Raw genomic sequence first — 24,028 nt, 5'->3', positions numbered from 1 at the left:
AGATGAGCTTATAGCAACTTATAAGCATTTCTGATAATTGTGAATAGATGAAAAAAACAGATTTTTAGCGTTCATGATTTTCATTGCTTTTCCCATCTCTGTGAATATCAATTTTGGATCTCTGTTACCCCAGCAACAAGCTGTGACATCACAAATGATAGCTTTTTGGGTGGAGAGCCAATGGTTGCTCTCAACTCTTTGTTAAGAAACAAAGATCTTGTTTTCATGTAAATGAGTTTAATTATACAGCTTGCTGTTGGAAATCTGTAGTTAAGGTTACATATAGAATCTTAATAGTTTTTGTTTCCGTTGCTCATGTATGCACTTAAGAATACAGACAATTGGGCATTTGCTTAAATGGGAAGAGAGCAGTTGCTGAGCTAGGTGCGAGAGAACTGAACATACTGGGGTTGTATTTATCAAATATCTCTGGAATCCAAGACGATGGTCATCTAATCTAGGCTGAGGACTACTACAAAGACTGTCCCTGCCAAGAATTGAGGGGCAGGTGGAGACAATATCGTAAGTGACTTTAGTGTTGTTTTCATGTGTGTGGAGAGGCCCTGCTTCTGTATGCGTGTGTGAAGACCAGATGGTACTCAGGAATCATTTAAAGCAGTCTTGCATATGTTACTATCTTGCCTGGTGTCCTAGTTGATTTAAAAAAATTTTTTTAATCTCAGGCAAAAAAAAAAAATGTTCATGAAACAGAACTCTTTGTGCAGAGAGGATATCAGACTTAAGTGTGTAATCATACTGTTCTAAGATTTAAGAGCTCAGAATTAAAAAACACAGTCAACAACAAACAAAATCTGAGCAAGAAGATTCTCTACTTAAACTTACCTCCAACCCTTTGTCTCTGTGCTAGTGCTTTGTGATGTAGCATGCCTAACCATTCTCTTTCTGCTTGTGTTTTTGGGTTTGTTTTTGTTTTTGTTTTTTGTTTTGTTTTATTTCAGGACTCCTTACAAATTGCAGGCTGACTCAACAGCAGAGAAAACAGCGGACAATGTCTCTTCTAGCACCCCGCTCTGTGTGATCACTAATCGCCCTTCACCCAACACTGCCAATGGGGTTACAACTGCCACTCTGCTCTCCACTCCTGGAACAGACTCCTCGGTGGAAGCCAGGGAGAAGAGGAGGTATGTTATGTACTGATTTCATTTGTGGGGTTCTGCTTTGAGGTAGGAGATAAAGGAGTGGGTGGGAAGTCTTTCCCCTAATCTCAAATACATTTATGAAAGCAGATCTTTATATTACAGTTTAGGTTTTGTATTTTGCCTCCAGGAGATTTTTGGCAGAGATCTTAATTATTTCTGATCATTTAACATAGATACTTATTCTGTTATGAATAGAGGCATATCTTTTTTCTGTTTTTCTTTTAAGAGAAATCACGGTCAGGCATTATTTCCCCATTTTGTGATGGAGAACATGAAGCACAGAGAAGGATCTTTTGTTTTGTTCTGAGGAGTCTGTGAAGACTTCTCTGTCAGCAAAGAAAGGCAGTGACATGATAAAAGGCTCCGAGAAATAGAGCTAGGATATAAAGTTTTAATGGATTTAAGAATACCAGAAAGGGAAGTGCATAGTATGTGATGACATGGTAGGTTAGTGACTGGTTACCCTATAGTTTCTTTAGAGAAAAATTACGACAGAGCTGTCATAAATTGGCATAGGAGAGGTTTAAGGTAGAATCTAAGAAGAACTTTTTGGTTGTCAGTATCAAGAGGCCTTGGAAAATGTAACTAAGAAGAATGGGACATTTTCTCTGCTTAAAAAAGTATAAAAAATAGAGTGCCCTCCATTTGGCTGTTTTGGATCTACTTAAAAACACAAGCCATGCTTTTTTTAAGACTAGAAAAACAAGTGAAATCATATTAAAATTTAGACTTCAGTTTAATTTCTTTTTTAAAAAATTTTTAATGTTTTGTATATTTTTGAGAGAGAGAGGTAGAGGCAGCATGAGCAGGGGAGGGTCAGAGAGAGAGGGAGACACAGAATCCGAAGCAGGCTTCAGGCTCTAAGCTAGCTGTCAGCACAGAGCCCGACGTGGGGCTTGAACCCACGAGTTGTGAGATCATGACCTGAGCCGAAGTTGGACGCTTAACTGACTGACCCACCCAGGCACCCCTAGACTTCAGTTTGATTTCATTTTATTTTGAATATCCAAAAGAAGGAGATTTTATATTTGCTAGTGTGTGTATATGTATAATAAGTCAGGAAGTCTAACCATCTACGAGGTACAAGTTAAACTTTCATTTTTTTTTAATGTATTATTCTTTTTTTAATTTTTTAAAATATTTATTGTTGAGAGATAGAGACAGAGTGCAAGTGGGGGAAGGGCAGAGAGAGAGGGACACAGAATCCAAAACAGGCTCCAGGCCCTGAACTCTGAGCTGTCAGCACAGAGTCCGATGTGGTGTTCGAACCCACGAACCGTGAGATCGTGATCTGAGCTGAAATCAGACACTTAACCAAATGAGCCACCCAGGCACCCCAAATTTATTATTCTTGAGAAAGAGAGAGAGTGGGAGTTGGGGAGGGGCAGAGAGAGAAGGGGACAGAGGATCCAAAGCAGTCTCTGTGCTGACAGCACAGAGCCCAATGTGGGGCTTGAACTCACGATTTATGAGATCATGACCTGAGCTGAAGTCCAGACACTTAACCAACTGAGCCACCCAGGCACTCCTTGAATTAAACTGTTTAGATGTTTGTTTATTATAAAGACAATTCTAAAACACATTTTGAGAAGAAGTGGAAGGGAGATGTTAAGTGAATTGAAAAATAGTGTTTCTCTTCTTCCTTTCTTTCCCTTCCTGTCATCCCTTCCTTTCTTTTTTTTCATTTCTTTATATAAAAATTGGAGAAAGTCCATTTTCAGGGCTAACAGATTGCAAAGTATCATCTTTTAGTTGGTTTCCAGCCAAGGAAATTTTAACAAATCAATCTTGAATATTTAATGCTTATCATTTAATAGCTCAGATATGATTTAGATACTATTAGTTTCATCTAGAAATAAATGCAAAAGAAATATTTTCATTAGCTGAGAAGAACTCCCTTTAAAGAATTCCTTCTGGGCTGAGACAGTAAAATGAGTTGAATTCATCATTAAGATCATGATCCCTAAAATGATGGATAAGTCAGTTTTGTTTTTTTTTTTTATCAAATCGCATTATTACTTACTTGCATGCATCATTATTTAGAAAAACCTAGAGAGATGGTTACTGTCTTCTGGGATTTTTATAACCTATGAACAATAAGATACCATGTGCTACAGATTTTAATTTTGTTTTAGGAGTTTTATTTAAGCCACAAATATTTATTGATTACCTACTATGTATTACATATTATCACTAGGAGAATTCCTCAAGGAGCAGCAAATATAAGAATGAAAGAATATAACTATAAAAATAAATCAAAATGTCAATGATTTATGTGAATGTGGTGTATTAAGTGCATTTTCTAGATGGTGCTATATAATAAACAAGGAGATACTAAATATTTATTAGATAATAAATAATGATATTTAGGCAAATTAGGGTAATGATACAAGATAAATAAAGAGGAAGATTAGATAAATAGCTGTTGGACTCAGTCACTAGCATTCTTTCCTTTCGGAATATTTACTGAGCATTTGTCATTGCAAAGTGCTATGATAAACCCAGATGGTATAGCCGTAAACGAGAATAACAATCCTATCCCTTGGGAAATGGATATGCTAGTGAAGAAAAACAAATGTTAAACAAATAATTGTGATATATACTATGAAGAGGTGGTGTGAGTTGTTATGACAATGTTTTACAGATGATCTGCTTACAGAAGACTCCCCTTTTCTGGCAGGATCAGAGAAGGTTATCCTAAGAGTATGATGCTTAAATTGAATTCAGTAGGACAAATAATAGCTAAGGGAAGGGGTAAGCATTCCAGGCGGGAAATACGGCTATTGAAAAGACAGACACTAAGGTAGGCAGGTGCTTGATCCTTTGGAAAATCTAAAAGAAGATGCTGTGGCTTCATTGTAGAGAGTTAGGGAAAAGAGCAGTCTAAGGTGAGGCTTGAGGAATAAGTAGGAGCTATATAATGCAGAGTCTTACAGCCAAGGACAAGGATTCTGGATTTATATGTTAAGAACCATGATGAGCTACTAGAATTTTTTTTAACAGCTTTATAAAGATAAAATGTATTTACCATATAATTTAAGGTATACAATTCAGTTATTTTTAGTATATTCACAGATATGGGCATCCATTGCCACAGTCAATTTTAGAACATTTTTATTACCTTAAAAAGAAATCTCCTACCCTTTAATTATTGTCCCCCCCTACTCCCACCCCATCTCCCCATTCCTTAGACCTTAGCAACCACTGATCTTTCTGTTTCTGTTGAGTTGCCTATTTTGGACATTTCATATAAATGGAATCAATATGTGGTCTTCTGTGACTGTCTTCTTTCACATAGAGTAATGTTTTCAAGTTCACCCATGTTGAAGCATGTATCAGCACTTTATTCTTTTTTATGTCCAAACACTCTTTCATTGTGCAGGTATACTGCATTTTGTTTGCAATTCATAAGTTGATGGACATTTGGGTTCTTTCCACCTTTTGGCTATTTTGAATAATGTTACCATAAACATTCATGTACAAGTTTTTGTGTGGGCATAAGTTTTTATTTCTCTTGGGTATATATCTAGGAGTAAAATTGCCAGGTAATATCCCAATAGAAGATTTTAAGCAAAAAGATAACATAGGGTCTGACTTACATTTTTTAAAATTCTGGCTTTTAAACTCTGGTTACAGTATTCCATATGAATTGGACAGGGGAACAGTAAGGAGATTATTGCGGAAGAAAGTCGCATGAGAGAGAACAGTGGCTTGCACAGAGAAAGTGGTAAAAGAGATGGAGAAAAGTGAATGGGCTCAAAATTTATTTAAGAAAAAGGTTCTAGTAACATGGTAGATGGGTTTATAAGGACCCCTTTCCCATTACAAACATAGGAAAATATAGCTGAGTTCAGAAAAGTGAAAGGGAACTACTAGGTCAAAAAAAAAAAAAAAAAAGTGGCTCAAGGTTAGTATGAGGCCTATATAGTAGACCTTAGAATTTGGAGGCTCAGATTTTAGTGCCATGTATGGATGTAGGAAGCATGGCTTTGGACTTGGCTAGGAGCTATAACCAAGAAAAGCTGGAGCTCTCCAAGGGCTGCTTTGTACCTTGTCTATGGCCCAAAGAAGTGTCAAGGATGGGGCTTATCCAAGGGTCTGAACAGGGACAGAAAAATCTTTTGGGGGTAATTTTTACTACCCATAGAGTATGGAAATCCCAAGCCAAGAATTTAACGTAGAAATTAGGTTTGCACTCTTGAAACTCTGGGGCTATTGGCACAAGCAATTTAAAGCCACCGTGAAGAACCACATTGGCCAACTAGGGTACAAGGGATTCCTGTAAAACAGTTGCCTACCAAGGACAGACTTGCAGAGCACCTTATAAACACTGAAGGAAATGAATGACTGTGACGGAGTTAACAGGGGCAGCTTCTCAGATATATTCTTAGAAGTATTACATGCAGGTCAGTATTTGATAGTTTTGAATGCAGAACAAAAACCTCAAGCTATTATTTAAGTTGGTAACAATAATTAGAAGTGACCAGATACACTAAAGATAGACACATCTATAAAAATGGTAATTTAATCAGAAGTGGTTCCTAGAATAAAAGATTTTGTAGATGTGTTGTACCTATATAGAGTCCTATTTAAATGGGAACCCACGTATATAAGGTACCTAACAACCGTTAAGAGCCTGCCATGTGCCAGGCACAGTGGTTAAAGACACAAGGTCAAAGAAAAACATCTTTCCTGTCCTTGAGGAGCTTAAAGTTATCTATTGTGGGAAGGCAAATAAACAAATCACATAATACCCTCCCGTGTTAAGTGCTCTGGTAAAGATATGTATAGATTGCTATGGGGGCACAGGGGAGGGGAATCTAAATTCTCCTGAGTAAGGTGACAGAAAAGGTGTGCCAGAGGAAGTGACTGCAGTTGAATTCTGAAGGCAACTGGGAGTGAACTACAGGTGGTCGTGGGAGGATGGTATATTAGAGGGAACAGGAGAAATTTAGGGAACAAGTTGAATATGCCCAAAGCTGGGAGAAGGCAAGACCAGTGTAGCATTTCTGAAAGTGTCTGTGTGAAATAGATTTAGATGAATTAAAAAAAAAAAAGCCCGTGGTCAGATGAGTTTGTGAAAGAATGGGTTAAAGGAAGTTAAACAGGATTACTCAAAAGCCTTTTCGGGGAGGGGGTTGGGTGTGGAGAGAGGAGTGTGAGCTTGTTAGAATTTACAGCATTTCCCAAATTTCTGGTCCATTGAATAGTTTGTTTCAAAGAAACTAAAGACTGGTATTCTACTGGGTATACTTTGGAAGTTGTGGAGTTAGAGAACCAAACCATGTAGATTTCTGCTGTTGGGCTATGCTAAGAAACTTGAACTTCTGTTTTCAGAGCTATGGAATACTACTGAAGTATTTTCAGCTAGGGAATGACTTGATCAAATAAAACATATCATTTAAGCCTTTACAGAATTAAAGCCATTTAGAATTTCTCCCTCTAGACAAACACAAGCTGAAAGAAAAAAAAATCACATGTTTTGAAAACAGCTAAATTTTCCTTCTGAAAGAGCATGCTGGGTGTTAATTCTCCTCTTGAAGCTGCAGCTTTCTCTGTAATCAGCTCATTGTGGAGGCATTTGGACTCCTGCTGGGAACCATGATGGAGGCCTGAAGGCCGCATTCACAGGTCCAATTTGAAACAATTAGTGAGCACTGGGATAAATGGGGCTTTAAAACTGCCCACAGCTTGGGGCGCCTGGGTGGCTTAGTCGGTTAAGCGTCCGACTTTCGCTTAGGTCATGATCTCACGGTTCGTGGGTTCGAGCCCCGCATCGAGCTCTGTGCTGACTGCCAGCGCAGAGCCTGGAGCCTGTTTCAGAGTCTGTGTCTCCCTCTCTCTCTGACCCTCCCCTGTTCACGCTGTCTCTCTCTCTCTCCTAGAAATAAATTTAAAAAAATAAAATAAAACTGGCCACAGCAAGACCTAACCCGTGGAAAAGTCACCTCTCAGAAAGAATCTCCATTTCCAGTGTCAGAGCATGGGGACTGGGGACTGGGTCTTGCTATTAAACCTGTCCAGCTGGCTTTTCTTTGCTGAGAATGTTTGATCCTAAGAAGGATAAAAGGGTGTGTGCATGCGTTTAATGATCAGTCTCAGCTTTACACCCTGTGTTCTTTCTGTCCGTTTGTTAATATGATTGGAGTTACATTAATAAATGGACAGAGCTAGATACCAAAAAAAAAAAATACATTATGATACCAAATAGTAATAAACAAGGAAATCTTAACACTGGATTTTTCTGGGGAGGGATTATGGGTAATTTTTCTTTTCTTTTCTTTTTTTATTTTTCTCTGTATTTTCCAAAGTTCCAGAGTGATAAAGTATTGCCATTATAAGGAGGGCAGGGAAAGGAACACTTGAAAAAAAAATTTAATTCCAGGGACAACAGTCTCTTATAATGTAAGTCCGTGAAGATGGCCATAATCACTGAAGAATAAACACAAGAGTCAAGAGATTCAAGGTTTGCAGGATTTTAGATAATTTATGATTTTGCTACATAAGCTCAGGGCAGGACTTCTGAGATAGTTTATTACTTTTAAGAAGGGCATAGTTTTGAATTTACAAAGTTCCTTTTGTTTTCTTTCCTGAAAAGCTCAACTGTGCTCGAAATTATTCTCTTTACATGATGGAGAGAATAGGAGTTAAGCTCCTATTTTACAAATGGAAGCACTGAGACTCTAAGAGCAGGGAGTGATTTGTCTAATGTCACACCTTGAGTCTGAGGCACAGTAGAGATCATCGCCCAAGCCTCTTTTTCCCCTGTCACTGAACTCACTAACCATTTCTTCTGTTGGATTTAAGAATAAAGGTTTTGATTTGGGGGCCTTTCCATCTGCGTCTGTAGCCCAGAATGCAGCAGTCTACCTTCAAGGCACTGTAATCACTGCCACCCAGTCTTTGGAATGCCCCTGAGGATTACAGAACCCAACAGGGTCATCTGATTGTAAAGGGGTTGACTTGACTGGCAGACAGCAGGACAGAAATGGCAAGTGGCAAGCAGTTGGCAGATAACTGTGTAGGGATATCAGAGCCAAGCGGCAGCTGTCACAATAGTGCAGTGGTTAGGTTCATTTTCCAAAGCTCCAAGTTTTCCTTAGCAACAAAAATGTAAACAGTTCCCTTGGCTAATATTAGAGTCTGATAGTGTCTGCCTTTGATCCTGTTGCTCTGTTTCTCCTCTAACTTTTTCCGTCTCTCACCCCAACCCTGAATTTTACATCTTTTTTTATTGGTGCCCTTTCTTTTCTTTATAGAAATGGCTAAAATAGTTTTTCTCCACAAGAAGCTAAAATTGTTTCTCCCTCCCAAACAGCCCACATACGACTCTGCTTGGTCAGGATATGGTCAGTATTGACTGAGTCGTATATACCACACTTATTGACCTTCTTGAATTCCTCAGGGTCTTTAAAGCTACTAGGTAGTTATTCCTGCTAATGTGAAGCTGTCAGCAAATTAATTTGGCATCATCTTAGGAATGTTAGAAATTTAAACCAAGTAATTAAACACTGAGTCATGGTTTTTTAAAGTCCTTTGACTCATCTCACTGTCTCAAGCTAGAGACAGGCAGGGGTCAAATGGAAAGGCTACTCTAGAAAGAGATTCCCCAGCTCCCCCACTCTCTCAATTTTGGTTCTAAAATAAATATTTTCTTTCTATTAAAAGACTGCAAAAACACTGAGTTTACTAAGTTTTTCTCTATTAAGACAGACCTCTCTCTTCCTAACTATGACTGTGGAACAGGAAGAAAGTGAAATGTATATAGCAGTAGATATATTTTCTATTATATTGCCATTCTGGGGGGTTTGGGGTTGCTTAGATGATTAGCTACTCTATTAGCTTCTTAGCTTATATAGATTGTACATGTGTGGTTCCTTTCTTAAGTTAGTGAGGTCAGTTTCTGTTGTTTTGTAACCAAGGACGCTCCATACTGTGTAATATTTGATACTGTTGATTCTAGGGTGAACATTTTTCACATTTCAGTATCTCTGAAATCATCACGTCTTACTGCTAGTCGTCATTCCTGCACGTGTGTGAATTTAGTCATAAGTGTTCTGTTATTTCCATGGAGTTACGTGCGTTGCTGGTACAAAATATGTCTAAATAAGTCAAAAAGACTGCTTTCAGTAGCTATTAAATCAAGTGACAACAAGTTGATAAAAAGCATGCGTGATTGGCACTGTTTTTTCTTTCTTTTGTGGTATAGTGGCTGTGCGTTTTGCGATTGATGATGTTTTGGATCTGTCTGAGGCAGTGTGGTACTATTTAGCCAGTGAAAATGATGCTGTTGATCTAGATTTAAAAACACGAAGTGGAAAGTGACTGCTAATGCATATGTGGTTTCTTTTGGGGTGATGGGAATGTTTTAAAATTGATTATGGTGATAATTACGTAACTGTGAATATACTAAAACCCACTGAATGGTACGCTTAACTGGGTGTGTGAACTGTATCAATAAAGCTGTTTAAAAATAACACTAAGGCCATTTAGCTCCACTGAACTGTTCTGGGAAGAAGACGTGGATGAGGCCTGTGGAGAGTTACTACGTTAAGATTTAAGGGACTTGAACTTCCAAGTCTGTTATCTTTTTCCTGTATTCCTGTTGCTAAACACAGCTACTGAGACACAAACTCACTTCGTTTTCCAGAGACAATGGCATGTGTCACGTAATTCCTCGGCACACCACTTAACAGCTCAGGAGCTGAGGCTTTAAACGTTTCCCCCTCCCCTTTGGGACACACACATTCCAAAGGATCAGAATCCGTCCCCTGGTGCAGCTGAGGCTCTGGTGGTTCTGTCCTAAGTCCCCAGCCACTTCAGAGTAAAGTGAGCAGTCACCTAACACCTGCTACTCAAAGCCCTTATCAGCTATGTTTTTACAGTTAATCTCCTGATAAAGTGGTTCTTTTTTCAGAGCTGTGAGTATTGGTGACATGTGGGAGGGACCAGACTTTTGTGCCCTCTCTCAAACCCTCTCCCCTCTCTCTCCTGCCAGTTGATTTTCCCATGTTAGAAAAAGACAGTCACTTGTAACAATCTCCTAAAAGTAGCTCTGGTGTTTACTAGGTTACTAGGGAAGGACAACCAGAGGAGTGGCCACCTGTTTGTTGAAAATTGGGTTTCTGGGAAGCTGCCGCACAGGTGTGCGGCAAGGTGTGTCTGAGGTAGCTTGACCTGCTCCCCCCTAGAATGATTTGATCTGGGAGTGGAGTTCTTTACTGTTCCTGGTTTTATGGAAATCCAAGGCACAGGAAGTTGATGTTTGTGTTCTGGGAAATGGAAACAAGCCTCTGCCATAGTTTACTAGCATCTTCTATGTTTGGGAGCTAACTCTCGCTGTGCTGAGTTGAGACAGCAGGACGTACTGGGCGTGGAATAGCAGAAGCAGCAGGTAAAGTCTTTGCTTGATGGCTTTGATATCCTAGGTGTGTGTTTCTACCCTCAGTCCTTTTCCTGATGGTCTTCTGGGAAGCTGACTTGATTGCATACATTATTGTGGTTGTGGTGTGGTTGGGGGCCTTGGGAGAGGGTGAGTGTAAGAATAAGGGGGTACGGTGTTGAGAATAACTGGTTTAGAACTTTCCTGTTATTTCTTCATGTTCAAGAATTTATTATTTATTTTACAGATTTTTATTTACCATTTTTTTAAATGTTTTATTTCTAAAAGAGAGAGACTGAGCAAGGGAGGAGCAGAGAGAGAGAGAGGGGGAGACACAGAATCTGCTGCAGGCTCCAGTCTCTAAGCTGTCATCACAGAGCCTGATGCAGGGCTCGAACTCATGGACCACAAGATCATGCCCTGCATTGAAATCAAGAATCAGACGCTTAACTGACTTAGCCACACAGGTGCGCTGATATTCCTGAAGTATTTAAACATATGCACTGACTTAAGGATCCCACCCAGGAGGTTAGAGTAGCCGAGGACAATTAAGAATTTCATAAAGCAGAAACATGCTTCTCTTTTTAAGAGGAAACCGATATCAGTAATGTAGGCTTTTTTAAAAGTTAATTATTTATTTTTGAGAGAGGGAGAGAGAGAGAACACAAGAGGGGGAGGGGCAGAGAGAGAGGGAGGCAGAGGATCCAAAGTGGGCTCTGTGCTGACAGCACGAACCCACAAACCGTGAGATCATGACCTGAGCTGAAGTCGGACCAACTGAGCCAGCCAGGTGCCCCGGTAATGTATTCTTAAGTTGGATGAAAGTACATGGATGGTGGTCATATTCTTTATATCTTGTAAATTGTTAAGTGTATATATTTTAAGTAAATAAAACAAAGAAACAATGTGTTGGATATGTAGGGCAATTACAGGGAGAAGCTGGTTTAGGTAAATGAAGGGTTAGGCTGCTCCTGGAGTTGGCCTTTGAACAGGAAATTACAAAACACAGAGACTAGCTCATTGAGGTCTTGAGGTCTGGGTGAAAGCTGTTTGCATACCACACACTGTACAGTCACATTGACTCTTCGTGGAAGTAAATGTTTTCTCATACCTGTAAGATGAGAAGTTTCCTAATTGATCTTTTATGCTCAAAGGACCAGTTTCTAGACAGAATCCAAAACTGCTGAGCCAGGCAGTATAGAAGATTCTAAGCTGATGGGTAGTCCTTTCAGCTCTGTAGAGACTACTCATTAGACTCTTTGAACTCAGCCTATCAAGAGCTATACTGTTCTGCTTTTCTTATCCACCCCCCCTCTACTCTTCTTGCATTTTTGTATCTTTGATAATTGCATCATTTTATGTACTCAGAAAACTCAGTTTCCTGAACATGTTTTATTTTTATGCCCCTCTTTGTCTGTGCTCGACTTTCTGGAATGGCCTTCTGTCATCTTCCCTGTTGAACAGAATTCTGTTCATTCTGTAAGAACTCCTGCAAGTTAAACCCCACCGCTGGCTTCCCCAGCTCCAGGCTAAAATCTATTCTCTCCTCAGTGTTCTTCGGTAGCACTTTTCTTACAACTGGTTTAACTAACTCATTAAATTGTCTCTCTTCATGACTATATTGTGAGCTTCTCGAGGGTGCTTTTTATTGTTTTTTTCCATATCACGGAGCCTAATACCTAGTAGGTGTTGGGTAAATATTTATTGAAAGAGTTTCTCAGTGAAAAATAAGCCCCCAGGTAGTAATCTTCTGTGTCCAGAAGATGGCAGCAGCAGAACATCAGTCGATCTACTTTGTATACTGTTGCTGAAGCCCCTATTTTGTGTTAGAAAAGGTTGCAGAGAAGCGTATTTACCCCATTCAGTGTTAAATGTTTTAATATAGGGAGTGCAGATGTTTTCTGGTATATGGAGGCTCTTTGTGGACTGCCGTGGTGCTTCTTCACAAGAGAGCAGCGGGCTACTGGGCTGTAAGGCAAGAGGCCTGCCTCGTTTACCCTCCAGCTGAGCACGTGATTCCTGCCTTCTCAAGCAAGGCATTTAATTTCTTTAGGCTCAGTTTCTTAATTGGTTAATCAGTGGAGTTAGGAGATTTGTAGGTAATATTGGATTCTAAAATCACAGGCTTCTAAGTCTTCAGTGACTGACCAATTATGTGCTCAGTATTGTGCTGAGAACCATGGGTATATTGAGAAGGGGATATATCCTAGGTTGTGCCTTGAAGATCAAGGACATCAAATATGCACATAGTAAACCACGCATACACATTAAGGAGCAATATATCCTTGAGTGCAGAATTGTGTTCAGGTATATTAGGAGTTTAGAGAAGGTGAATGGTATAGGATGGTTAGGTTAGAAAGGACTTCATGACACCAGTTTAGATAGACTTTGAGTTGGCTTTCAAAACTATGAAAGGTTTAAATGGGGTAAGAGGATTCATACTTTTGAAAGCCTGTTATGTTATATACCAGTACCCTCCTAGATGCAATTAATCTTCATCGCTTTGTGAGATAAGTATTATTATTTTCTTAAAAGATACAAGAAAATTAAGGCTCAGATAGATTGTGGAACCTGCCCACAGTCACAGAGATAGTAAATAGAAAAACCAGGATTCAAAACCAGGTCTCTTGGACCTCAAAGCCCATGCTTGCTGTCCACCACTGAGCAGATGCATGCCAAGGTTCAGTCTTAGTTGGGGTGTTCTGTACCATAAGCTAGCATTGGTAGCTAGCATTGAGCACAGTGGTTACAATCTCTTGATACTTTTTGAAGGGAGGCAAAACTTCTAGGAAATGAGTATTTGTCTTGGGAGCTACCCCTTCTGAAAATAAAGGAAATTGAAAACTTTCTATCCTCTCTGAAATCGAAATAGGAAATCAGGGCTTTGGGGAAACAAATGAGAAGTTGTCTTATAGGTCCACTGGCTTAGTCAGTGTTTTATGAGGATTAAGGATATAAGAAGTTTTGGAAGAATTGCAGAGCCGTGGGCAGGTTTACTTCTATTTTAAGACATATTTAAAAATTGGAACTGGATGACAGCAATTACCTGAATAATTCATTGTTTCTGGCTTGTATTTAAACCATTTTTCCCCCTCTTCCTCAGACTCTTTTAGTTAATCCTGGGTAGTATACTGACCCAGCTCTTTAATTTGTTTCCTCTGAATAAATCTTAGTCTTTTAACCTGAAAAAGGGAAATTGAATGTGATTCACAAATCTGGTGCACTTGTGCCAAAAGTGGCTCACTGCTTACTGACATATAAATAAAATATAGCAATAGCTCAAGGAAGCCAGGGAAGAACTATATCCCTTTATAATAAAACTTACAGTGTTTAAAAGAAAAAAGCATTTGGCACCCAAAATTCATAAGTAACGGGAAGCAGAGCTGCAAGCTGAGCTATATCTATGACGCAAATACTTCTGTACAAAGATTGTGTTTGTCCTTGATAGGTGCTTGTCTCTCCCATCTTAATAGACTTACCTTTGGCACTGTACTGGCCTCTGGGGTTACCATGTCTCACTCTGCCTTTGCTCTTACTCTTGAAAAGCCCTCTCATTTCACTTCCTAGCCTCCTATTCACTTCTCAGCCTACTAAAATAGAAATTCTGGGGGCACCTGGGTGGCTTAGTCGGTTAAGCATCCGACTTTCGCTTAGGTCATGATCTCGCGGTTCATGGGTTCGAGCCCCGCGTTGGGCTCTGTGCTGACTGCCAGCTCAGAGCCTGGAGCCTGTTTCAGAGTCTGTGACTCCCTCTCTCTCTGACCCTCCCCTGCTCACGCTGTCTCTCTCTCTCTCTCCTAGAAATAAATAAAACATTTAAAAATAAATAAATAAAATAGAAATTCTGCCCCACTCGCCTGTCCAGTGAAATTACTCTAGCAAAGGGCTGTGTGGTGGTGTTCCTAATGATCAGATTCCTTATTTGCTTCATTTTTGGCCTTAAACTCCCAGCAGCATGTTACAATGTTGGCTTCTGCCTTCTTAAATCTTTATTCTACCTTGACCCCTGAGATACCATTCTTTTTTGGCTCACTTCTGTCCTTTCTCCTCCTCTTTTGTGTCCTTTTTAGCCTATTTTCTTCAGCAAACACTTTACATATTATTCCTCGGGCTTCCTTCTTTTCTTTTCTCAGGACTGTCTAGCTTGTCTTGTCCACTCCAGTCGCCTCAGCTGTCAGTCTTGTCTGTATTTCCAGCCCAGACTTCTCTGCTGATTTTCATGACACTGTATGGAAAGGGCTTGCTTAGAATAGCGCCTGAGACCTAACAATAGCCATTTCTGGCCACTGTTTTCCTTTCCCCCATACTTCCTCCTCAATGTAAAGTATTGTTACAGGTGCACATTTCTTGAAGGGTTCTCGAGTCCTCTATAGAGAGTATAAACAAACCAAACCAAACTTCCCTCTGACCTAAAAAGGCTATAAAGAGGAAAGTCTGTTTTCATTTATTATAAAAAATCTTTATTAGTGGTCCTGCATAAGTGTCACCCAATTGAGAAACTTAGAAAAGAAACTAGAAGCCTTGTCTTTTACTTCCCACCAAATCCTGTGTGTCATTCTCAAGAATCCTTCAAACCTGCCCTCTCCTCTCCATCCACAGTGCCCTCTGTTAACTCCAGCCCTCCCAGCTGGACCCTTGTCCTTGGCCTTCTTTTCCCCTGGCCCCTCCTCCCAGTCCATCCTCTACAGTGCACTCTCCTGCTTGGAATCTGAGAGTATTGCCATAAGCAATGTCTTCCCCCACCTTGTTTTTTAGGAAGCCTCTTCCCAATCTCTTTAGATTTGTTTCAGATCACCTCCTCTATGTTTTATTTCTCACCCCACAGATGGTACTGGGTTTCCTATCCAGAACATGATCTTTTCATGGCATGACATTTCTTATCTTAAATCTTAATTATCACTACTTTATATGTACAGCTTCCTCACAAGATCCTGTTGGAAATCAGGCCTTCTTTTGAAATACAGTATCTGCAGTAGGTAAAATAAAAAGGTAGGATGGGAAGATGGTTGATTAAATAGAATGAAGAAAATGAATGAATGGTCCAACATGGTTATCCAAGCTTTATAAAATGGTAGATAAATGAATAGGTAATTGGGACCAACTCAGACTCTGAATTTCCTCCATAACCTTAATTCAGTTCAGTAATCATGTCGGAGCACCTGCTTTGTCTAGGCACAGTGCTAAATGTTAATGATGTAATGACAAATAAAAAATAGCCCCCTCTTTCTTAAAACTTAGAGAAGAGTGGCTAGTAGTAGATAGAATGTAGGGAATTTTTTTTTTCACTAGATCTTAGGCTCATTTTTTAGGCTAACACCTAATTTAGTGGGTTAGGGCAGTTATTGGTTTATATTATCACTTTTTTCTTAAGTTTATTTACTTTGACCGAGAGTATGAGCAGGGGAGGGGCAGAGAGAGAGGGAAAGTGAGAATCCCAAGCAGGCTCGGTGCTATCAACATGGAGCCCAATGAAGCCTCAATCCCACCAACTGTGAGATCATGACCTGAGCCAAAATCCAGAGTCAGATGGATGCTTAACTGAATGAGCCACTTAGGTGCTCCTACATACTACTTTTTAGTATGAATGAAAAAGTCAGTGCATTCCTTCAATAGCAAGTTTTAAAACTTTTTGTGTGGCTCAGTCGGTTAAGCATCCAACTTCAGCCCAAGTCATGATCTCGAGGTTTGTGAGTTTGAGCCTCCTGTCAGGCTCTGTGCGGACAGCTCAGAGCCTGGAGCCTCCTTCAGATTCTGTGTGTCCCCCTCTCTCTGCGCCTCCCATGCTCATGCTCTTTCTCTCAATAATGAATAAAAATGGTAAAAAAAACAACAACAACAACTTTAAAAAGACCCCTTTTTGTGTAATTACAAAAAATTCCCCTTAGGCTGAGACTTAGGGAAGACTAACGTGGCATGAAAATTTTAGGGGGGATGGACCTGTTCTATCCCTTGATTGTGGTGAGGTTAATATGCACTTGTCAAAACTCATAAGTCATAGACCTGTATACTTTTTAGGGCAAATTTTACTGTGTGTAAATTATACCTCAGAAAACCTGACTTTTGAAAAGTGCTTCTGAGTCTTAATTACAGGAATCTGAGTCATCATCTGAAAAGTGGGGTGATTGGATAAGAAAGATAATAGATCTGTTGTAGAGGCCTTCCTGAAGATAAATCTGATTTGGGTCCTTTAATGGGTTATTCCATTTTAGACCCTTCTCTTCTTAACCCAAGTTTCAGAAAAGTCCAGAAATCCCTGAAACTGTTGGCAAAATTTTGTTATATGTAATTGCTTCCTCCCCACTCCTTCCCCAGGAAGATGAACAGTTTAAATCTGGTTGGTATAAGTATGTTACTGTTCAATAAAGGTTAAAAACCACAGGTTTGGGTATTCTTCCTATTTCCCAGGTGCCCCGTTTTTCCCGAGGTAGGCCATGCTTGTGATCACAGCAGCAGGAGACCAGTTTCTGGAGTTGGGGAGAAGAGTCCATGAGTCCAGTGACCTTATCATTTAGAGCCCACCTGGTGCTAACACAGGCCTGTTCCTAATTCCCTACTTACATGGGCTAGAGCCCCCTTTTCTTCCATTTAGGTTCTTTCTTGAACCTAAACACCATGGTTGACCTAAGGGCATTTTTTTCTGGAAATATTTATATTACTTTAGTATATCCTAGAAAGTACCTGTGCTTTCTATGTCTCTGTCGAATATGACAATAAAAGGCTTTTTCTAAGTGTGGAATGTAAGTAAGTACATCTTACGCCTTGAAACAGTCCTTTGATTATTAATGATCAGTTTTTAAAGTTTACAAAATTGTCTACAATATGCATATTTTATGTAGAAAATAGAAGTTACCTGTAATCTTACCATTCAGCAATATCTCTGCTAACATCCTCATGTTACATTGATTTTGAGATTGTTATTTTTTTCTTATTAAAATACTATTATTAAATATTACAAATACCAAACATATCAGTTTTCTGGCCCAATCAAGCCCCAGCTATGTTAGCTTCAGTGTTTTTAAAACAATTTTTTAATATTTGTCTATTTGAGAGAGAGAGAGAGTGTGTGTGTAAGTGGAGGGGCACAGAGAGAGGGAGCACAGAATCAAAAGCAAGCTCCAGGCTCTGAGCTGTCAGCCCAGAGCCCAATTCAGGGCTTAAACCCACAAACTGTGAGATCATGACCTGAGCCAAAGTGAGCCGCCCAACCGAGCCACCCAGGCGCCCCAGCTTCAGTGTTTTTTAAATAAAATACTAAAAATATAGTTGAGGCCCGTGTATGTTTCCCTGGTAATGTCCCCTGGACTCGCTCCCTAGAGGTGGTCACTATACGGAACTTGGTGTTTACCATTTGCAAAGTTTTATTAGTTATTTTTATATATACACATATTGCTACTTAAAAAAATTTTTTTAATGTTTATTTTTGAGAGATAGAGAGTGAGCAGGGTAGGGCAGAGATAGAAAGAGGAAGACACAGAATCTAAAGCAGGTTCTAGGCTCTGAGCTGTCAGCACAGAGCCCAAGGCAGGCTTGAAGTCACAAACCGTGAGATCATGACCTGAGCCAAAATTGGACACTTAACCAACTCAGCCACTCAGGCACCCCCACATATTGCTACTTTTACATGTTTTTGTTCCTTATATGAATTGTATCGTTCTGTACACATCATTCTGAAACCTGCTGTTTTTACTTCGCATTCTTTTGTTCATTTTGAAGGCTCACTTTATTGTGTAAATATACACAATTTAGTTTTGGTTTTTTATCTACTAATGGACGTTTAGGTCATTTTCTTTCTTTCTTTCTTTCTTTCTTTCTTTCTTTCTTTCTTTCTTTCTTTCGCTAATACTAATTACACTGCTGTGTACATTCTTGTTCATGTTTCCTTATCTAAATGTTTCTCAAGCGTGTTTATTTTCAAATGGAATATCTGGATCTGAAGAGTGAGTGTGTCGTTACTTGAGATGCCAGATTGCTCTCCTGTTTACACTCAGCAGCAATATATGAGAGTTTTTACTTCTTTACGACTAATGTTATACTTGATAATGTCAGTCGTTTTTACTTTTGCCAATCTAAGGAAGATGAAGTGGTTTCTCTTTGTTTTAATTTGCATTTCATGATCATTAAGTGAAACTGAACATTTTGTTTTATGTTTATAAACTTTTGCAGTTTCCTGGTTTGCAGATTCCCTGATTATATGCTTTGTTGATTATTTTGTCTTGGATTTTTGGTCCTTTTTAAAATGGGTATCTGTTTTTTACGTATTCAAGATACTAATATTTTCAAGTTATGTATCCTTGGTAGTTTTTAGTGTGTCTTCAGTGTCTGCAGAATGCTCTGCTGTATGAATGTTCCATAACCTATTCAGTTGTTTCCTATTTTTTTTATATTTGGATTCTTGCCATGAATATTTGTGTGTTAACTTTCTTGAATTTTTTTCTTTAAAAAAAAAAAAAAAGGTTCACTGGTGGTGCTGACATTGACCTGGTCTGGTTTGTAGTTAGTAATAAATATTTGAGACAGTTGGCCAAGCCCTGTTGGTACAGCCTGTGGGTATGAAATAAAGCAACACTTGCGCTTTTGGCACCTGAATCTGCCATTCTTGGCATCCCTAACACCTGTCTGACCAATGAACTAACTGTAGAGTGACCTATATAAATAAAATGTTGTCATTTGTGAAAGTGGCTTTGGCACTTGATGCTGGAGTGTTTTTAATGGAACAAATGTTCAGAAGTCCAAGAATTCAAGGTGATAGAGTACTTATCAAAGGTAGGCCACAAGAAACACCAGACTCACATTGTTTGTAAAGCAAAAGATGTTCTCTGAGCTGTAGTTTGGTGCTGTATAACTTAAGAGTTTAGAGCAGGGATCAGCAAACTTCTTCTGTAAAGGACTAGACAGTAAATATTTGGGGCTTTGTGGGGCCATATGGTTTCTACTGCAACTGCTCAATTCTGCCTCTGTAGCACAGGCTTGCCCATTTGTAAATCGTCCATGACTGCTTTGGCGCTATAGCGGAGTTGTTGAGTAGCCTTGTAAAGCCTGAAAGATAGGCTGTCTGACCCTTTGCAGAAGTTTGCAACCTTGACACTATTGACATTTTAGCCAGTTCATTCTTTGTCATTGTCCCCTGAGGGGAAAAATTATTCCCTGTTGAGAATTCCTGCTCTAAAGGATTCAGGAAATGCTTAGTTTAGCCAAGGGAAATCCTCCCTCCTTTTTAAATAATTATTCTGATTAGCGGAGTTGCAGCTTTGATTCCTTGCTTAAACTTCAGCTCTGATCTCAGTGTTAAATTAGAGAAGAGAACATGTCACAGGAGCACTTGAATACAGTTGTCCCTAAACTATGACTTCAGATCATATCCTGATATGTGACACATATCATATCTAGAAGTCTTTCTGACCTCTACTTATTAGCTTCTCAGATCGAGTAGTACTTACAGTCTCTATTTAGCTTTAAGCCATCTATGCCAGTTCTGAAATTTGTCCCTGCATTTGTCTGTCATGTGTTCTTTTTTGTCTCTCTCTTTACCACTGGTGACATTTGCCAGTTGGCTGGGCCTGAGCGAGACTCTAGTGAGGTAGTATTTACAGCCCACTTGGGTAGATGCAGCAACTAGGATAGCCCAAGGGCAGATGAAATAATATCCAGAATGAGAATGCTGCATCTCACTTGCTCTATCTCTTTCACATGAAGGAGAGTTCCCCCCTCCCCTCGGTTTGAAATGAGAAGTAGTATTGATTGGTTTGGTACAGTGTATAAAATATGCATCTAATGGAATGATATTTTGGGCTCTATTAACAGCATTGGCTCTGCTGAGCCCCAAGATTTTTCTTTCCCTGCCTTTTCTCCTCCCCTTCCTTTCCTCCTCCTTCTTAGTAGCAGGTTCTTAGCAAATTGCAATCTTTGCCTCTGGCTTGCTGGATAGCAGTGGAAGTGCAAGCCTTTTCTAGTTTCCAGGGGAGACCGGGTGCTGAGACTGCAGTCTTGCCCAGCAGCCACTTACCTTTCTTGCTATTCGTCTCCACACATCTTTTGACCTTCATTCTGCTATGCAGGCCTGCGTGAGGAGGTAACAGTCTGTTTTCTCGGCGCTCTCTTTGTGAAGGGGGCAGAGGGAAAGTAGGGTGGTTCGGGGCAAGGCATGTGGGGTTAGCAGAGTATAAATGCTGCCATGAAGAAGAAAGTATCTCTGAAGTGTGCTGTATCTGTGAGCTTGATCCTATTTGCTGTCTCTATAAGTATCTTAAAGATAGGAGCCCCAGCACTACATTATACAACTTAGAAGCGCCATATATAAAAATGCAAAATTACTGTAATAATACTTCTGAGAAGCGTAGAAGAAAAATGGGAACTTAATCTTTGAGAAGAAAATAAAATCAATTGGTTTTAAACTTAACTGGCTGACAAACTGCATTCTGTTAGGCTTATGTTATATGAGCTGAATCTGGTTTTCAGGTTTAAGGAGAGAGTTTGGTGATAACGTCTCTTAATTGGATTCTCAGGAATTCTGGAGCCATGCTGTCCAATATGGTAGCCAGTAACCATGTGTGGCCCTTTAGATTTAAATTAATTAAAAACTACACAACTTTTCCATTATCATACAAAGTTCTGTTGGACTATACCAAAGAAAGTGACCTATCGGATACAGGAAATTTATTATCTGACCAGAACCAACGAATGGGCATTTTAGTGAGAAAACTTAGAGGCTGTTTGTCTAGAAGCAGCATAAATATGGATTCACTGTGATTTAAAGTTACATGGGACCTTAAAACTATAGACTTACTCCTCGTTTTGTAAGTGAATAAGCTAAGGTACCAGGAAATTAAATGATTCTCTTAACGATGAACAAGTAGTTAATGGCAGAACTGTAACTAGAACCCAGGTATGTGTTCTTTCTACTGTACCACAGTGTTAGCATCCCATTTAGAAATAGCAAGGAAAACTTGAACTAAAACCTACCTGATAGGGCACTGGCAAGTGTAGAGTTAACGACATCCTCTGAAGGAGAATTTTGTCCCTCATATCACCTGTCACTTACAGGTTTTTTTATGGCACGTGTTGGTGGCAGCCTCTGGAAATGTAAAAACCATTTGTTCCCCAGATAGTGTTGATTATGATATACTTTTGGGAGGGGAAGGTACTACTCAGGGGAAGGTAGGAGAAGTCTAATGCAAGACAGACATCTTTATTCACTAATTCCTGATATTGCTAGATTTGGAAAAAGAAATGTCTTATCCATAAATCCACATAATTAGGAGAGCATGGTCCTGGGTGGAATTGCAGTGATGTAAGATAAGAAACACTGTAGTGGAAGCAGGAGACCATGGTTATAGTCCCTTTGGTCTGTGACTGATTAGCACTATGACCTTAGGTAAGTATATTAATGTTTCCTTAGGCTTTGATCAACTCGTCTGACAAAACGAGAATCTGACATCTCTAGGTGAAGTTTTAGAATTAAATCAGATGACATTAAAAAATTTTTTTATTTATTTTTGAGAAAGCGTGAGTGGGGGAGGGGCAGAGAGAGAGAGGGAGAGAGAATCCCAAGCAGGTTCCACACTGTCAGTGAGGAGCCTGATGTGGGGCTCAAACCCACAAACTGTGACATCTTGACTGGAGCTGAAGTCAGATGCTTTTAACTGACTGAGCCACCCAGGCGCCCCTAAATCATATAATAAAGCCTCTAGCCACAGGTTTATGATTCTGTTATTCCTCAAAATTGTCGCCCTCTCTCCTATAGTTGTCTATATATACTTCCTGATGGATGTCGAAGCAGTTCTTTTTGGCCTTTCTGGAATACCTTTATCTATGTATCCTTATAGATAAGATATAGTCCAAGGAATGACAAGCTGTCTTATAAGACCATTAATTATCCTGTAATTAATGACTATGGCCTCACAAGTGCTATAAAAGACACACACTCAACGTGGTCCTTCCCTGTTTGAAGCTAACCATTCAAGTACCTTCTCTGTTCAGTACAGATTTTAGATATAGGACTCCTTAAAGCTATTTCAAAAACCAATTTCCTGTTGGTAGATTCCCAACAAAAATTTTATTTCATAATTCTAGGGAAAACAGCTTTTGTTCTTGCCTTGGAGGTCACGGAAATTTCTCTCTCATTCTTCTACTTAAAAGTAGTTTTATTTTACTTAGATAGCCCTTTGAACCTTCGTGGAGAATATTTTCAAGGGAGTTAAGACCTCTTCCAAATGAATTATCAATTTCTGGTAAAAATAATTAAGGGGAACTCCTTTATTAGATTAGATGGGATGGATATTACAGTACACTCAGCCTTTCTTTTCTAAAATACCACTGCTGAGCTTTTAATGAGGTGATGAAAATAATATAGTGGGAGGAGAGGTGGTGCTCAGGTAGCAGCAACAGCAGCTTAGCTGCGCTGAGTCCTTGCTCTGTGCCAGCGAGTGTTCTAAGTACTTCATACGCTTTTTATTTAATCTTCACAACACCCCTCCCTATACCTGCTAATATCTGTTAACCTGTTAATATCCTCATTGTATAAGAAACTTGGGTTTAGAGTACTTAAACAGTTTATCCAAGATCTTCTAGCCAGCAGTTTTATTCCTGTGCCAGGGTACTTTATCACTGCACTGTCCTTGTCAGAAGATATTTTAAGTCTTCTATTATTATTTATTGTGACTTTCTTCACTGGTGATTTGCTAGGCATTTTGTTTACACTGCTTCTTGGAACAGAATTAGTCCATCTGTAGTATATAAAGGGGCCCTATGAATTTTAGACACAGAGGACAAATTATTTTTGTGTAGTCATGTTAATTTCTGTAATTATTTGAATTCCATTGATTATGAAACCTCAGAGTAATAGCGAGTACAAAGAAAAATGCTTCCTATTCTCAAGGAAACATAGTAGACAGATACACTAATCAAGGGATTTTGGCATTGGAATTCCTTTCTATGCCACTGAATTGGGGACATTAGCCTAGTTTTATCTGGATGTAAGAAGGCCAGAGATCTATGTTAAAGCCATGGCTTCTGTTATACTTTCTATTAAACTACATTGTGAACACAGACCTGTCTTCTTTTCACAGCAGTAAAGATTCATAGCAGTCGTGTAGCACTCTGATTTCATGGATGGCTCAAATGCTTCTCAGAGAGAGCAAGGTGTGTTGAAGGTGGGTTTGGCCTAGCATAGGAGTTGCCCGATTTTTTCTAGAAAGGGCCAGAGAATGAATATTTTAGGCTGTGCAGGCTATTTTGTGGCCTTTGCAAATATTAAACTCTGTCACGGCAGTTAGGTAAAACTATTTACAAAAATATGGCAGGCCAAATTGGTTCATGACCAGAGTTTGCTCACTACCTGGTCTTGATTTTAGAAAGTGCAAGGACTTGGGCTCTACCAGAAACCTAGTGTGACCTCCAAGGCAGCCATAATTAGGTGCATCACTTTTGTGAACCTTGGAATCCACATCTAGGTAAAGAAAATGAATGAAAATGTTTTTTTCTTCCTCAA

At 39.4% G+C, this 24,028-nt stretch overlaps 1 protein-coding gene across 4 annotated transcripts in view; it reads left to right on the top strand.

Annotated features, from left to right (window-relative positions):
• Positions 1-24,028, top strand: part of PPP1R12B (protein phosphatase 1 regulatory subunit 12B) — a 203,499-nt gene that overhangs the window by 88,420 nt on the left and 91,051 nt on the right. For all 4 annotated transcript variants that reach the window (XM_077772123.1, XM_077772122.1, XM_077772126.1 and 1 more), the window contains one exon: positions 960-1,142. In XM_077772123.1, coding sequence (XP_077628249.1) covers positions 960-1,142 — 183 coding nt within the window. The remainder of the gene's footprint in view (positions 1-959; positions 1,143-24,028) is intronic.

The sequence above is a fragment of the Crocuta crocuta genome, unplaced genomic scaffold, assembly GCF_008692635.1.
Source record: "Crocuta crocuta isolate KB4526 unplaced genomic scaffold, BGI_CrCroc_1.0 scaffold318, whole genome shotgun sequence".
Lineage (NCBI taxonomy): Eukaryota > Metazoa > Chordata > Mammalia > Carnivora > Hyaenidae > Crocuta > Crocuta crocuta.
The sequence above is the reverse complement of the archived record's forward strand: the minus strand, read 5'-3'. Positions and strand labels throughout refer to the sequence as shown.